Below are 17,326 nucleotides of genomic sequence, written 5' to 3' on the forward strand. Positions count from 1 at the left end.
TTTCATATATATATTTTATTAATTTTATAAAATTTAAATTTATATTTTTAGTATAAAATATATATATTTTTTTAGATATTTATTTATTTTTAATTTTTTTTTATATTTTTTTTTCAGTTTTTTTTTTATGAATGTAAACTCACTTAAGAAGATAAACTTTTAAAAGAAAGAGAATTTTTAGAAAGAAGATTATCATCATTTTCATTATCTATTTTTTATATTTTTTCTACTTATTCATCTTTTTTTATTATTTTTATATCGTTTTTTTATTTTAATTATGCATCTTATTTCTTTTTTATATTTTATTGGGCAAGTTCTTTTTGTTTTAATTTTTTTTATAAATAAGACGAATTTCTACAATTAGGGGAATTAATACTAAATTAAGTGCCATTGTTTTAGTTTTATTTTATTTTTTCATCTACATTTTATAAATTATTATCTTTTAAAGGAATTAGATATTTATAAAAATCGTCTTATTCTTATTAAGATTTATATTATTTATTACAAACAATTTATTATTAATAGTCATTTTTATAATTATTTTTTTCTAATTAGATGCTAGTTTTATTTTATTATTAATCATTATTATACTTTTCTTATATTTATTAATTATCATAATTTAATTCTTGTTATTAAACAAGAGAATTTTAATATAAAAGTTACTAACTAATTTATTTATCTAATTATTATTATTATATTTATTAATTTTAATTTAATTATATTTATTGTAACTAAAATATTCTTATTCTATTTATTATTAATTAGAATATTTTCTATTTTATTATTTATTATTATTATTTTCTTATTTAGAATTTTATTTTACTAATAATTAATATTATTGATTTATTTAAATTATAAAATGTTATTATTTTATTATTATATATTATTTTTTTAATATTATTAGTCTTGGTATTTTTATTAAAAATCAAAATTATTATCTTATTATTAAAGAATTTATTATTATCTTTATAGAATTTCCTCTTGTTTTTTTTTTATATTTTCAACTTCTTTGACTTCATTTTATATTCTTTCCATTTCTTTTTAAATATTATTTTCTAAATTTTTTTTCTTTAAAAGAGTCAGTTTTTCCTCTAAAAGTAAAATTTCTTTTTAATATTCTTTTATTTTTAAATCTGCTTCTCTATTTTATAAATAAGTCAGTTCTTCTTTAAAACATATTTTTTTCTAAGGTGAAAAATAAACATTAAACTTAATATTATTATTTTCTTTTTATTTCTTTTCTATCATTATTTACATTAAAAAAAATATAGTTTTTAAATAAAAATCTTTATTTTTGCTTTATTTAAGTTTTTTTTTAAATTCATCTTTTTTCCCGAATTTATTTTCGAAAATATTTTTTATTTCATGATTATTATAGATTAATTATACTAAATTATATAATTCCTTATTTTCTTTTTATTATTCAATATCCATATTTTCTTATTATTGATATTTTACATTTTTTTATTTATTATAATATTATGTTTATTATGTTTTATAATTTTGTATTGAATCTATTTTTTTCTAATATATTTTAAAATTTTTACTTTAGATTATATTAATTTTTTATTTTACATTTATATAATTTAAATCCTATTTAAATTATTTTAAATCAGTTTTTGTTTACTCTGTAAAATTCGTTAAACTTTATTTTTAAGAAAAAGGTGATAAATATTTCATTAATTTTTGTTTTTTTATTTTTAAGTTATTGAAAAAGAAAAAAAAAGAAAAAAACATATAAAAAAATAAATTTATTTAAATAAATAAATTAATTAACTTCAATTTTTTTTAACTAATAATTTATTTTTTACAACAATAAAAAAATACAAAATAAATCATTTTTTATTTTTTAAAGTAATACTAAACATATTTACTTTTTATATACTATTATCTTAACTTGGTTAATAGTTTGTTTTCGTTAAATTCATATAGTTTTCAAACTCACTCAAATCTTTTTAAAAATTTTGAATTTTTAGTTATTATTTATTAGGGGTTGGTTAAAAACTCTTTACATAATTAATTTTATCGTTTGAACATTTTGTTTATTATTATATAATATTAATTTCTTCCTCATTTTAATTATTTAGTCTTAGTAAAGAAGCCTTCTTTACAAAAGAATCTCTTGTATTCAAATATTTCATTTTATTAGCTAAATATTAATCTTTATAAAAAAAAAACAAGTTAATTAGGTAATTCTATTTTATTTATTTTTTTAAAAATACCCATTTCTAATATATATAATCCACAATCATTAAACATATCCTAAGAAGCCCCTCCGAAAATAAAAATTCTTTAATCTGTTTAAGTATATGCATGTGAGAATCTCTCGAAATTTGAGTTACCACTAACTGAAGCACAAATCCAATTCATAGTAAACATTTATAATACATAAACATCTTTCAAAACATACTCTTTTTACCTAATATCGTCAGTTCTTCCTGAATGTATAATTAAGCAATTCAAATCTTAATTATATACTTAACTATGTTAATATCTATTACAAGGAGGAGTTCCTAAAGTTTTTGCTTATATCCATTCTAAAGGATGATCTTTATCATCTATTTTATTATTTTTCACAATATATAAATAATAAGAAACCTAATTTCAATATATATAATTCCGAACGAGCTTAATTATTTTAAAGTTTTCCTCCAAAACAATATATACCTTCTATTTTTATCTATTTATTTTTGTTATATAAATAAAAAAATTTCATATATTATAAAATTATAAAAAAATAAATACATTTTATATATTAAACCCTTAAATTTTCTTTGTAACATTTTCTTTGGATTTATTATTTTTTTAAAAAACTGGAGTAAGTTAATGAAAGCAAATCCCAGTCTCTTAATTTTTCACCTAAACACTTTTCCATCTAAGTTTTTCTTAAAAAAAAAAATATATATATATAAAATAACAAAATCAAAAAAATACCTAAATTAATCATAGATAATTAATTAATAACCTTTTCACCTTAAGAAATACCACCATATGCATAAAAATGATTCCCAACTAAACAAAATCCGAAATTCCTTCTAGTTTCTGGAATTTCCCCATTACATTTAATTAATTACCATTCAAAATTATCTAAATTAAGCATCCATAAATCATTAAAAAAATTTCTTTATTTTCTGTTTTTGCAAAAAACTTCCGCTCCTCCAAAGACTACCATATAGTTTTTATAAACTACAGCCCCATGTCCGAATCTAATAACAGGTTTTAGAGACCCAAAAGTCTTTTGAATAGTCCATGAGTGATTTTTCATTGAATAAATATTTACGAAAATATTATTTTATTCTACACCTTAAATAGAAAATCCTCCAAAAAGAATTAAGTTTTTTTTATATTCAATTAAACTACCACTTTCGTTAAATGAAGGCTTTCCTATTTCCGTAGATAATTCAGCTTATTCAAAATAAAAATTATAATTATTTAGACCTATATTGTCTATTTTTTATTGTTGTTCTTCCTGTTTTTTTTCTTGGTTGATTAAATTTTTTATATTTTCGTCTATTTTTTAGTATATTTTTGTTTTTCTGGATAGTTTTTCCTCTATACTGGTTTTTTTTAGTGAGTTTTTATAAAAATTCCTATATGATAATGTTTTTTCTTTGTTTAAATCTTTTTTTATTCTACTCATTTCTACACTTTTTTATTTTAAATAATTTTTTATATCACTTTCTGGATTTATAGGTTAAAAAAAATCTATAGACTATTTTAAAGATTTTTTTTTTTATTAATTTTTCTTTAATTCTTTTTATGTTATATAATAGTTCTCAAAAGAACTTCTTTATTATAATGAATATACATTATTATGGTTTTATTTTTTATTTTTTATTATTTAATATATATGTAGATGATTATCTAATTTTATAGGATTTTCTTTATATAAATATATATATATATATATAAGTGTTAAATTAGAAATATATTTTTTAAATATTTACTATTTATTATACTTTCATAAAATTTTGTAGTGTTCATTAATTAATTTTATTTTATTTTTTAATAGAAAAAATAAAAAAAAATATATAAAATAATATTTTTACAAATAAAATTAAAAAAAATAAAAAAATATTTCAGTTTTTTGAATTATTATTTTAAATTAAAAATTTCTAAAGTTATTCTTTTCCAAAAAAAATGAAAATTAAATGTTCAATTTAACTAATAATTTTACCTTTATCGCATCTTTATATCCACACATTAAATTCTAAAAATGAAAAATCACCTTTTTAATCTTAAAAAAAGTACTTTAAATTATTCCTAATTATATTTTTATTAAAAACATTATTAAAAATCATACTAATTAAAATCAAAAAAGCACATTTTAACGTCTGAGCTTTTTCCTAATTAACTCCTTTAAAAAATGCCTCCCTAAAAACTTAATAAAGTACAATTCTAGCCGGCACTTTGATTTATTCGAATTCATTTTCGATTAATTTTTCTGTAATAATTTTAGCCACAGAGCTTTATTTAATATCTAATTCATGATCAATTCCAAAATAGTATAAATTAAGCTTTACTTACCACTATTCTATATCATAATTTATTTTTCCCAAAAGCAATTAATATGAAGACGACTAAAGGAACTCATCGAAAAACTCCAAATTGAAAATATTAATTTTATTTTATAATGAATTAGCTAATTCAGTAGCTTTAAAAAGTATTAATTTACTCAAAATATAATTAACAAGACATTATGTATTACTTTAAAGTTTAAGTTCATCCAAGCAATTAATAGTATCAATAATAATATTGTAAATACTAATCTAGTAGAAATATTCTTGAATAAAATTCTCGAATTTGTTTTCTGATTTTTAAATTATTTCTTTTTTTATTTACAAACCTACTTCATGTTCTATTATTAAGGTTAAATTATAATCTATTTATATATTATCAACCGGTATTTTTTCCTAAAATTAAATATTTTATACTTCTAAATCTTCAGGATTTAAATCACAATATAAAACAGAACTATTGTTTTCATATATACTCTAAGTATTCGACTTTTTGTAAAATGTAGATATTGAAGGTGTTTTTTCATCTAAAAAATTACAAACTTTAGATTAAGGAAGCATGTATCCATTTTGGAATGCTTTAGGACCTTTATTTTTAATATTTGTAATTAAATTAAATTAGTTATTAGAATATTATTAAGTATTTATTATATAATATGTTTCTTGGTTTATTGAAAGTTCGTCATATTCATATTCTTCTTGTAATAATTCGATTTTTTATTCTTTTTTAATTTCTTCTTAAGTATCTAATTATGATTTTTCTAAAATATTATTTAAATTACTTTTTAAATCAATATTTAAAGACGAAACATTATAATTCAAACTACATGTATTATTATTTTTATTATTTAAATTAAGTATTTAATTTTTATTCTTTTCTTCATCTACTTCTTTTTTATCTCTTTAATTTTTTTATATTTCCTCCTATTTTTATTATTAATCCTATATTTAAAAAGTAATTTATTTATTTTCAAGTTAGCTGTATATTTCAATTGATTTTTACACATCTTCTTTCGAAATAAACTTCCTTAAAATTTTCTATTAAAATAAATCCTTTAAACTTATTCTCTTTTCAGTATCTATAATGAATATTTTCTAAAACAAAATAATTAAACCATTTGAAATTGTTATTTTATTCCCACTTTTTATACACTAATAAGGATTAAAACTCTAATTACATTTTATTTTTATATCTTCTAAAATTTTTCTTCCTTTAAATGGATATTCCTAAAATAATATAAAAAAAAAAACAGCTCCAAGAGACCATAAATCTGCTTTATAATCATATTTTTACCTCATTAAAATTTCCGGTGCCATAAAATTTGGAGTTCCGCAATAAGAAAACGCCATATTCTATTATTTTGAAAGCCCGAAATCTGCAATTTTAAAAACACCGTTATTAACAAAAATATTCGAAGGCTTTAAATCTCTATGTAGTATGCAATTTTAATGTATGTGGCGGAATCCTAGTAATATCTAAGTGAAAATTTCAATACATTAATCCTCATAAGGTTTTTTTTTTATTATAAAATTAAATAAAGTACCCTCATTACAATATTCCATTACTATAAATAAAGCAAAGGAATTTTCAAAAGCTTCATAAAATTAAACTATGTTTTAATGGTTAATATTTTTCATTATTTATACTTCGTTATTAACATATTTTTGTAAGTTTTTTTCTTTAATTTATTATTTATCGAGTACTTTTATAGCGTATATTTTCTTATTCTTTTCTGCTTTATATACTTAACCGTAGGAACCTTTTCCAATTATTTCTTGAAGTTTATAATCTTTTATTTTTGTTAAACGACTTAAATAAGTATTATTTTCCATTTTATTTTATTTTTTATTTTGTTTGAATATTTTTTTTGTTTTATATAATTTTTAATTTTAAAGTATAAACAAATTTATTCATTTTTTAATATCAAAAATAAATACATTTTTTTATTTTTTTATTTTTTTTTATTTCATTCTGCATATTTATAATATTATTTAATTGCTATATCTACTTCTTCAATAATTTTACTTTAATTGTCTTTTCTAATTTTTCTTCTGTATAAAAATAAAGCAAAAATAAACACAATTATAAATAAAAACAAAATAACTAAAATAACAACCAAATATTCCATATCATAACTTTATGATCCCCATATTTCTAATTCATCCTCTTCTTTTTTTACATAATCTTTACAAATTTCAATATTTTCACTTTCGAAAATTCCCAAACAAATAAATTGTTTCACACTTTCTTATTTATTAAAATTTCCCTATAAAAATAAAAATTAACTAAAAATTAAAATTAAAAATAAAAATAACATTATAAGATTCTCCATTAACAAATAATTAAGGATAGTATTTTAAACCTTAAATCTATTATAAATTCAATTCATTTTAAAGTATCAAATTATCATCTACATCCTAATTAGGATACCTAGATTTCGAAATCCAGCTGCTATCAATACATTTATCAATAAGATTATTTATTTTCTCTTAATTTTCTTGTATACCCTAGTTATAGCACAATAAATTATAATTTCCTTAATTTAAACATTGAAAAAAATTCACTAAGTAATCAATATATAGTTTAATAGGAAGTTATTTATTAACACAAATCTAATACAAACTTTAATAAACAGAATCTTTTCCAGCTAAAAAACCATCCCCATCAGGATCTTAATTGCAATATTTTCCATTAGATAGGCAATTTTAAGAAACAAAATTTTCTTAATAAAATGCATAATGTATTTCAAAAACAATATTATTATTGTCTAAAAGTTATTTTAAAAACGAGACATAAGTTAAAATAAAATTTTAGCTTTATTTATCTAAAGGTACCATCCAAAACTATAATATTGCAGTACTTTATTCTTAAGGCTATATTATATAAATATATATATATAAATAAATATATATATATATATATTATATAAATATATATATATAAATAATATATTTTTTTTTTTATATATATATATATATACTTATAATATTTTTTTTTAATTTTTTTTCATTTACTTTGTTAAATAAAATAGATATATACACGTTTAAATCTTTTTCTTTTTTTTCATATAATTTTTTTATATAATCTCCATTTTATTTATTTATGATTATTACTGGAATTTATAAATGAACTCCTGATAATTCATCTTGTATTATTTTATTTTCATAATTATCAAAATCATCATCTATTATAATTAACATTTTCCCATTTGATTTTTGTGCTACTTCTCCTTTTTTTAAATAGGAGCAGTCACCTTTTTCTGCTAAATATATAGGAAAACCATATTATTCATAATATTTTTAATTAAAAAGTATCACATTATTACATGCAGTTAAATTTAATTATTTCATTTAATTTAAAATATATAATTTGCTGTATTTTTAATCTTATTTCATATCTGTAATATCCAATGCGTATTCTATTTTTCCCGTGAGTTTTTTTCCGAAAGGAAAAGTTCCGATATTCGCAAGAGTAGCTTATATATCTAAAATTTTTATAGTTTTTTTTTTTATTATTATTAACATGTATTTTTTTTTACAATATGGTTTCTTATTAATTAACGGAGATGTAATTACTAAATAAGTTTCTTTAGCTTAAATAATAGAAATAGTAAAAAAAAACAAATATTGAATTAATTTCATGTATTTAAAATATAATATTTATTATCTAATGTATTAGATAAGTAAAAAAATTTAAATTATTTTAAAGCCTTAAAATAATATATTTTATATTAAATAAAAAATATAAGTAAATCTAAATATATTAAACGAGATATAAAAATAAAAATATATTGTATAATCAAAAAAAAAAAAAAAAAATTAATAAAAATTTAAATCATGATTTAACAATATGTGGCTTAAAAATCATCGTTTATATTTTAATAAAAAGATCAGGTGAAAATAAAATTAGTCTTTTGTATTTTTTAAAATGCACCTTTGTTATTAAAAAGTAATAATTTATTGGATTAAAAGATATAAAAAAAATATATATATAAAAAATTAATTTTATATTTTAACAAATAAAAATTATTGTATATAGTATTAATATAAAAAATAAAAGTAATGTTAAAAAAATATCAAAATATGATTTCAATTAAAAACATTAAAATAAAATAAAATTAAATAATTATAAATAAAAATAATATAAAAAAAATTAAATATAAAAAAATTAATTAATTAAATATATCAAAAATAAAAGATGAAAATTTTAAAACAATAATTATTAGAAATTTCATATATAAATAATTAAAAATTTAAAATTATTAAATAATAAATAATATTTTAAATATATTAAAATTAAATTTATATAAAATAATTATATAAAAAATATTTATTATTATATCTATTATTATTATTATTATTATTATTATTATTTTTATTATTAATATTATTATTATTATTATTTTTATTATTAAAATTTAAATTGATATAAATAAATATATATATATATATATATATATATATATTTTAACATACATATAATTTTTTTTTTTTAAACATTTAAAATTAAAAACTTTTTTATTTTATTTATTTAATTTTATATTAAAAAAATAAAACATATAATAATATTTATACTAATAAATATATTATATTATATATATATTTAGTAATTTAGTATTTTTTATTATTTAATTATTTAATATATTTAATATTTATAATTATCATAGTATTAAATTTTTAGTTTAAATAAAAATAAAATATATTTTTTATAATTTAGTTATCTATAAAATTGTTAATTATAATTTAATTTATTATGTAAATCATATTACTCTATATTTATTATTATCGAAGTTTTTATTCATAACATTCAATAAATTAAATTTTTTTAATTTTATCTCTATGTATTAAGTTTGAATAATTTAAAATTTATTATATATATTTTAAATCGAAATAATAAATAATATTATTTTTATTTTAAAAATTATAAAAATTTTTATTTATTATTTAAATATAAATTATAAATATAAAATCTTGATATATATTTTTTTATAGACGTTATAATTAATTTCCTTTAATTTACATCAATTTATTTTATTCCGTTATAATAAAAAATATACAAAAACTAAAAAATTAATATATATATTACTAAATTAGAAAATTAAAAATAAAAATAAAATTATGAATTTTAAAACTAAAAAATGTTAAAACATAATATAATATTAATATTATCTTTATATAAATATATAAAAGGAATAATATATTTAATATATTTTTATAAATATAATAAAAAATAACTAGTCTAGAACTTATAATTTTTTTTTTAAAATAGAAAATAATAAAAAATATATGGGAAATTGTTAAACTTGTTGTACTTAAAAAGATTAAAACCATGAACTAAAATAATAAGATTAATAAAATAATGAAAATAGTCCAGTTAGATTATCAATAATGAAATTAAAATATAATTCTCCATCATACAAAAAATAAAAAAAATCTTAAAGTTAACTTGTAAATGAATAAAATTCTCCAAAATCAAATAACCATTATAATGCCAAATATGAAGAATTAGAACTTAATAGTGATTAAATTTTAAAAAATTCCAATAAATAATAAATTGTTTCTCAAAATGAAAATATTTTTTAATAAAATAACAATGTTACTAGTATTTAAAATAAAAATATGGAACTCTAAGTAGATCAAGAATATATCAATTAAAGTTAAAAGCATATTAATAACACAGAATCAAATAATGATATTTAAAATAATGAAGAAAATCCGATATTAAAACTAACCATAAGAAAAAGGATTAAACTAGAAACAATAATTTTAGAAAACGGAAATAAATATACAGGAGAATGGCTTAATAAACTAAAAGATGGATTCGGTAAATAAATATGGCAAGACGGTTCTGTTTATGAAGGATATTGGGTCTAGAATAAAATGCATGGACATGGAAAACTTACTCATCCAGACGGAGATTATTATGAAGGAAATTGGAAAAATGATAAAGCTTGTGGAGAAGGTATTTATAAACATAAAGAAGGAGCAATTTTTAGTGGATAATGGAAAAATGATAAATAAGTATTTATTAATATTATAGAAAAAATAAAATTAAAAATAAATATATAATTGTATTAATATAATATAATATAATAAATATATAAATATATATATTTATATATATAAATATATATAATATAATATAAATATTTTTTAATTTATAAAGAATGGTTTTGGTAAAGAAAACTGGCCAAATGGTATTTTTTACGAAGGAAATTATCTAGATGGATAAAAATATGGAAAAGGCATTTTAAAATTTAATGATGGGTCTTCATATGAAGGAGAATTTAAAGACAATAAAATAAATGGATACGGTATATATAATTGGAATGATGGTAGAATATATTCTGGGTTATGGTCTAATAATTAAATGAATGGATAAGGAAAATTAGAATGGGCAGATGGTAAATCATATGATGGAGAGTTTAAAAATGATTTGAAACATGGATAAGGTTTATTTAAATGGCCAGATGGAAGAAAATATTTAGGAGTTTGGGTTAATGGTTAATAAAATGGATAAGGAGTTTATTATTTATCTAATGGAGAATATAAAGTAGGGCTTTGGGAAAATGGAGTTAGAGTTAAATGGTTAAATTCTGAAGAAAGTAATAATAAAAAATAAAATAATAATTGATAAAATATTTATTTATAAAATATTTTGTATAATATAATGTTAAATTAAATAAAAATGAATATATATAAATATATACATATATATTGATAAATATATATATAATATATATATATATATTTATATTTTATAATATTTATGTATTTTTTTTTATTATATTATTAATATTCTTTTATATATTTTATTTTTCTATAAATATGTTTAAAATTATTTTTAATAATTTAAAGTAAATAATACTTTAAAAAGATAATATATACTTAATTAATTTTTTAAGTAATTTATTATTTTTATTTTTATATAATCATATTTTTAATTATTAATCTAATACATATTTATTTTCAATTAATGTATATTTAATAATATACATTTTTTCATTATTATTTATTTATTTAAAAATAGTAAATATTCAAAATATGATTATACATATTTAGTTTCTAATATACTATAAGTAATAATTTTTGTTGTTTTTCTTTTCTATTATAAAATAAATATATTATTTTTTAATAATTTTAATATAAAAAGTGATATATTTTGCCTTAACATTTCTTATTTGTTGCTTTTTATTTTTACATTTAGACATATATTATGAATATAAATTAAATTAGATTAGTTAAGCTTAAATATAATATAAATTAAATAAGTAAAATAAAATTATTGTGATAATATAATTAAATTTTTATATTTAATTATAATTTTTTTCCTTAATAAAAACAAGATTTTTAAATTAATTAATAAATAATAAAGAATATTTTTAAAATAAAAATACTCATTTAATAAATACGAGTTAAAATGCAATTTGTGTATAAAACAAATTTGTCTCAATAAAAATACTAAATTTATAAAATAAATTAAAAATTAAAAATAATATATGAATATAAATATAAACTTAAAATTTAAGTATTAGTTAAATTAAAAATGAAAAATCAAATAAAAAAACAATATTTATTTATCCACATAATAAAATAATAATAATAATTTTACATGTCTTATTTTTACAGTAGAAAAATATAAAGAGAATTTCGAGATTATTTAGGAGTAATTAAAAATGGAAAAAAAATTAAAAAAAGTTTTTTTTTATTTTTCAGAAAGAGATATTTATGAAAGATATTGGAAAGTTAATAAAACATATGGAAAATTAGCACTTATACTTAATAATACGTAAATTACTTATAAAGGAGATTGGGGTTAGTGATAAATTTGAAAAAAACGGATAACTTTTTAATTATAATATAAAACTTTACAATAGAGTTTTAATAATATTGGGTTATGTATGAGACTTAATTTTGTAATGATTTGAAAATTTATTTTTTAATTTTTTAGTAATTAGAAAATGTTTTAAGATTATTTCGAAGATGATTTAGTTTAAATTTAATGAAAATTTTATTGTTAGGATTGAGTTGTTTTTTTAATGATTTTGGAAATAAAATATTAAGAATATAAATGATTTTTTATTTTGTTTTATATATTTTAATACAAAAGTATTATATTAATTAATAGTTTTTTATTTTTAATCAAAAGGTGTTTAATTTTATATATTGAAAATGTTGTTTTTTAGTTATTATTATATTTTAGTTGTATTTTGTATATAAATTTTATTAAGTTTTTTTTGTTTAGTTTTAGTCAAACAAAATATTTAATAATTGAAATTTTTATTATTATATTAAATTTTATTAAATAAAATAATTTAATATTAATCATAAAATAAAAATAAAACTTTTATGTAATAATGTATATTATAAGTTAATGATTTTTTAGATTAATATTTAAATGAAGAAGATTAAAACAAATTAAATTAAACATTAAAATCCACATTAAGATTAAATCCTAACTAAATTAAAAAATACTTCTTTTCAAAAAATATAATATAAAAATTTTATAATTAAAATGAAGGAAATTAATTTTATTAAAAAAATCAAATATAAACGAAATCTGATGTAAAAAAAAAAAAAATATCAAACAAAAAATAATAAAAAATAATATTAAAAATATAGAATTCTAATATAAGTAAAATTTAAACGAGTTTCATATAAAAAAATAATGCAATTGAAAATTCGAAACTCTTTGTTAATAAAATTCCGTTGATTTCTTCAGAAAAAAAACTCAAAAATAGCTCTTTTTTTCTTTCAGTATCTAGAAGTTAAGGAAATTCTCCTTTTTAAAAATCTATAAAATATAAAGTATACTTTTTTTATATTTTTAATAAAAAATTAAAAGATTGAAAATGTTCCTTAAAACTTTTATAATGCTTAATATAATTAAATAGATAAGAAATAAAAATTTCCTTTTATAAAAAATAATAGAAATATATTCCCTTTTCTAGAATTAGACGGATAATAATAAAAAAGAAAAGAAAATATTTGCAAAAAAGATTTTTATGATAAAAATTTTTTAATATAATGTCAAAATATAGTTATTGATTAAAAAAATCATCGATTTTAATCTTGCAATAATTCAAAATTACATTGGATATATTATAATTTAAAAAAAGAAAAACTTTAAAGCGAGAAAATTTAGAATTCAGATTAAAAAAAAAAAAAAAAAAAATTAAATAAATAATAAGAAGATGTTAAATAAGATAAAAAAAGAATAAAAATATTTAAAAAATTCGAAAAAAATTTCAATAATATATACTAAGAAATAATGAACCCTAACCATATAAAAATATGAATAAATCATTTAATAATAAAAAAAAAAAAATACTTATCAAAAGCAATCATAAATAAATAAAAAGTATATAATTATATAAATAAAAATGATATTAATATGCTATATATTTGTCTATATATAAAAATATTTTCTTCAATATAAATTTGCTTATTTAATATCAGTAACTTCACATGTATATTCAATAATATTATCATTTTTTGGCGTAAAAACTTAATTTAATTTATTATCTTTGAGACTATATTAAATATTTTGTTTTCCGTCTATATATAATTTCAAAAACTTAGCCCCTTCATCATTATTGATATTAAATGTTACACTCGCAGGGCAATATATTTTATCATATATATATTCGTTTTATGAAAACTATTAATTTTCTGTATTTTATTCAGATTGTTGAGAATTATGATCTATTAATTTTTAATCTCTTTCCTCATATTATGCTAAGAGTGCTATTTAGTTTTATTTTATTTTATGTGGAATTACCATTTTGAAAGGTTAAGAAATTTATATCAAAGTATCATAATAGCGATTGTTTTTCCAGTTTTCTTTAGGTTTATTTATCAATACAATTGAATTTTGAGAATTTGGGAAATTTTCTATATTCTCAGAAGGTATATATGTAAAAATAAAAATAAAAAGAAATGCAAAGGCAATATTCCATTAAGTAAAATTACGATTTTTAGGCGAAAAATTAACTCTTTTATAAATTCCTTCTTCTTGGAAATCATTTTAATTAAAACTATTTTCATTTTATAAAATATTTTCTTATTAAAATAATTAGTTTTGGCATTTTAGACAATATTTAGGGAAATTTTTTAACTCAAAATTTTCTTGAGAAATTTATTAGTTTATCTATTCAATTTCCTATATACGTTTTTTCATATATTGAATTTCGAGTTTTTTTACGTCTCTTGATCTTTATGCCGAAACTCTGTTTTTTATTTTTTGAAGTTGTTTTTTGTCTATTTAAGTTTCGGAAGAATTATTTGATGAGTTTTTTTAATCGTAAATTTTTTATTTTCGATTTTGGACTTTTTCACGCATTTTTTATTTACTAATTTATTTTCTCGATAGTTTCTCAGATATCTCTAATGTGTTATTTGATGATACTGTGTTTTCAGATTATGTTTATTTCTATGATATATCATATTATTAATCTTAATAAGAATTTTAATTGTCAAATATATATTCGTTGCTAAATAGAAAGTTTGATTATTCGTTAAATATTAAGTTTGAAAATTGATTCATTTTAAATATTTTTTTTATTTTTTTTTTTTAATTCTTTTGTAATTTATAATTTAGTAATTATTACTAATACTTTTGTTTTTATTTTCTATAGTTATATTTATTCTATTTTTTCTTTATTTTATTTTTTTAAATATGGCATAAATTTATTATTTTTTTTAATTATGTATTATAATTTTTTATAAAAAACAATATCAAAACAGATTATTATAAAGTTATAAATATTTAGCACTGAGCGAATCTAATTTATTTTTAAATTCTTTTTACTACGTTAAAAATGTATACTTATTTATAACTTTTATACACGTGTGAAAAACTTTATCAGAATTTATAATATTTTATATATATATTACTTTTTAGCATAATTTATTTTTAAAAACTCAATTCAATTTTATTTTTACTCGATTTTTTTATTTATTTTTTTAACTGTGCTCTAAAAAAAATCAAAAAAAAATAAAAACAAAAGAATATAAGAGTTATTATATATATATATAGAATTTCGCAAATATATAAATATATATATATATAAATACATATATATATATGATTCGTTAGTAATTTTAACTAAATAATTTACAAATTAGTAATTATCATCTTTAGTTTATATTATATTTTAAAATATATAAACAAGAAACATATTTGTATAGATTAAATTTATATATTCATAATATATTTAATTTTAAATATTATTAAAAGTATAAATTATATAAGAAATAATATAATTATAATAAATATTAAAAAATACTTTAAAACTAAAACTATATGCATTTTATATTAATTATATTATTATTTGATATTTTGAATATTAAAATAAACAAAAAATTGTAAACTTTTAACTGAAAAAAAAAAGTAATTGATTTTTATTCAAATTTCTTCATTTTCACTATTTTTTTTTTCAAATTCAATAGCTTCTTCTTATTCTAAATTATTTATATCCGCACTGTTATTTGCCTATTCTTCTTCAATATTTATTTCTTCCTTTAAAGATTCTTTTTTTTTAATTTTTAAATTTCCATTAACTAATCTGCTAAAAAAACAAGTGGTTAGAAACTTCTTTTTTCTTCTTCGCCATATATATATTTCGTTAAATGAATTCTTAATAATTCTTTTTAATCAATTAATTTTTATTATTCAGTTTTTAATTCTTTGGGACTTTTTTCACATCCACTATCATCTTCGCATTCCTCGTCTTCTTATTTGTTTATTAATTCATTAACTTCTTCTTTTATTAATCGTATATCTTGTGTTATTTAATTATATTCTTATTTTTCAACTCCTAATTCATCATAATCTATACTTTCATCATCACTTGAAACATATTCTTTTCCTTATTTTTTTATATATTTTTATCTGATTTATTTTTGTTGTAAATAATGTACCTAATTAATTTTAAAGTTTTATTTTTCTTAATCTTTTTTATTCTAATAAATCAAATACTTTTCTTTTTTTAGAAGATTCTAAATTATGTTAAATTTCATCAGTTTAAACTACTCTTTAAATTAACTTTTAATCGTTAAAACAAATATATACTTTTATTTGTTTTTAAATACTTGAGTTAATGCTGAATATAATTCAGGAAAAACTTAATTTTTTAATATATTTAATGGTAATTTTTGTCTTTTTGCATAAATTTAAAACATTCTTTATAATTCAAGTTATTATTAATTCATTTACTTTTTTAAAATAAAATAAAAAAATATTATTTATATTATTTAATAAAAAAAAATATCATTATAATATTTAAAAAAAAAAATATTATTAAAAAGCTAAAGAATATTTATTCTTATTAATAAATTTTTTACATAGTAAATAGAATTTAAAAAAACATATATATGTAATAAATATATATATTTATATAATTTTATATTATTGTTTCAATTAATTTATTTATATAATTATTTCTAAAAAAATTAAAAAAATGTATTTTCAATAATTATTATTTCCAAAGAAATTACTTTAAGTATTATTATTTATTTAAATTTGTTATTTTTAAGCTGAAATCTAAGTTTTTTATTTCTGTGAAGATACAGTACTATTAGTATTACTAATTTAAAAAAGTCCCTTTTTATTATCAGAAATATTATCATTTTTGTCTTTTTTATTTAATTATTATACCGAAGATAAATTAAATGAGTAAATTGGAAGTTAAGAATGTAAATATTAATTTTTTATTATGATTATGATTATGATTGTGATTATGATTATGATTATGATTATGATTATGATTATGATTATGATTATGATTATGATTATGATTATGATTATG

General features: G+C 16.0%; 3 protein-coding genes across 3 annotated transcripts in view, besides 29 other annotated features; 2 read left to right on the top strand and 1 right to left on the bottom strand. All coding sequences in view use genetic code 6, as the record gives it.

The window, feature by feature from the left end:
- The first annotated feature begins 80 nt into the window (after positions 1 to 80).
- Positions 81 to 126: a microsatellite.
- Positions 82 to 126: a microsatellite.
- A 648-nt stretch (positions 127 to 774) lies between these two features.
- Positions 775 to 840: a microsatellite.
- Positions 841 to 862: 22 nt separating this feature from the next.
- Positions 863 to 903: a microsatellite.
- Positions 904 to 1,540: 637 nt separating this feature from the next.
- Positions 1,541 to 1,588: a microsatellite.
- A 24-nt stretch (positions 1,589 to 1,612) lies between these two features.
- IMG5_134020 (kelch motif family protein, putative) lies at positions 1,613 to 6,350 on the bottom strand (the record flags this gene model as incomplete). Its single annotated transcript, XM_004031898.1, has 8 exons — positions 1,613 to 1,645; positions 1,875 to 2,161; positions 2,223 to 2,558; positions 2,935 to 3,405; positions 4,178 to 4,228; positions 4,676 to 4,769; positions 4,935 to 5,104; positions 6,062 to 6,350. The coding sequence occupies 8 exons, from the start codon at positions 6,348 to 6,350 to the stop codon at positions 1,613 to 1,615; spliced, it is 1,731 nt and encodes a 576-aa protein (XP_004031946.1).
- Positions 6,351 to 6,787: 437 nt separating this feature from the next.
- Positions 6,788 to 6,820: a microsatellite.
- Positions 6,821 to 7,392: 572 nt separating this feature from the next.
- Positions 7,393 to 7,497: a microsatellite.
- A 1,111-nt stretch (positions 7,498 to 8,608) lies between these two features.
- Positions 8,609 to 8,698: a microsatellite.
- Positions 8,613 to 8,689: a microsatellite.
- Positions 8,619 to 8,682: a microsatellite.
- A 149-nt stretch (positions 8,699 to 8,847) lies between the features above and the next one.
- Positions 8,848 to 8,931: a microsatellite.
- Positions 8,932 to 8,943: 12 nt separating this feature from the next.
- Positions 8,944 to 8,983: a microsatellite.
- Positions 8,984 to 9,104: 121 nt separating this feature from the next.
- Positions 9,105 to 9,169: a microsatellite.
- Positions 9,170 to 9,665: 496 nt separating this feature from the next.
- Positions 9,666 to 9,746: a microsatellite.
- A 390-nt stretch (positions 9,747 to 10,136) lies between these two features.
- On the top strand, positions 10,137 to 11,151 carry IMG5_134030 (hypothetical protein; the record flags this gene model as incomplete). The annotated part of the gene is made up of 2 exons (XM_004031899.1): positions 10,137 to 10,538; positions 10,684 to 11,151. 2 exons carry the CDS (start codon positions 10,137 to 10,139, stop codon positions 11,149 to 11,151), a joined length of 870 nt encoding a protein of 289 aa, XP_004031947.1.
- Positions 10,575 to 10,657: a microsatellite.
- Positions 10,595 to 10,667: a microsatellite.
- Positions 11,136 to 11,176: a microsatellite.
- A 33-nt stretch (positions 11,177 to 11,209) lies between these two features.
- Positions 11,210 to 11,274: a microsatellite.
- A 156-nt stretch (positions 11,275 to 11,430) lies between these two features.
- Positions 11,431 to 11,482: a microsatellite.
- A 2,210-nt stretch (positions 11,483 to 13,692) lies between these two features.
- Positions 13,693 to 13,734: a microsatellite.
- Positions 13,735 to 14,539: 805 nt separating this feature from the next.
- Positions 14,540 to 14,580: a microsatellite.
- Positions 14,548 to 14,591: a microsatellite.
- Positions 14,592 to 15,159: 568 nt separating this feature from the next.
- Positions 15,160 to 15,190: a microsatellite.
- A 375-nt stretch (positions 15,191 to 15,565) lies between these two features.
- Positions 15,566 to 15,604: a microsatellite.
- Positions 15,566 to 15,605: a microsatellite.
- A 1,139-nt stretch (positions 15,606 to 16,744) lies between these two features.
- Positions 16,745 to 16,820: a microsatellite.
- Positions 16,745 to 16,821: a microsatellite.
- Positions 16,747 to 16,820: a microsatellite.
- A 390-nt stretch (positions 16,822 to 17,211) lies between the features above and the next one.
- The window catches only part of IMG5_134040 (hypothetical protein), a gene marked incomplete at both ends in the record, with an annotated part of 177 nt that continues 62 nt past the window's right edge, over positions 17,212 to 17,326 (top strand). Inside the window, one exon of the mRNA XM_004031900.1 lies at positions 17,212 to 17,326. This exon is cut by the window's right edge and continues 62 nt beyond it. Within this exon, the coding sequence (XP_004031948.1) occupies positions 17,212 to 17,326 (115 nt within the window).
- Positions 17,231 to 17,326: a microsatellite.

Source organism: Ichthyophthirius multifiliis, assembly GCF_000220395.1.
Source record: "Ichthyophthirius multifiliis unplaced genomic scaffold scaff_1120509251045, whole genome shotgun sequence".
In the NCBI taxonomy this organism is placed as follows: domain Eukaryota; phylum Ciliophora; class Oligohymenophorea; order Hymenostomatida; genus Ichthyophthirius; species Ichthyophthirius multifiliis.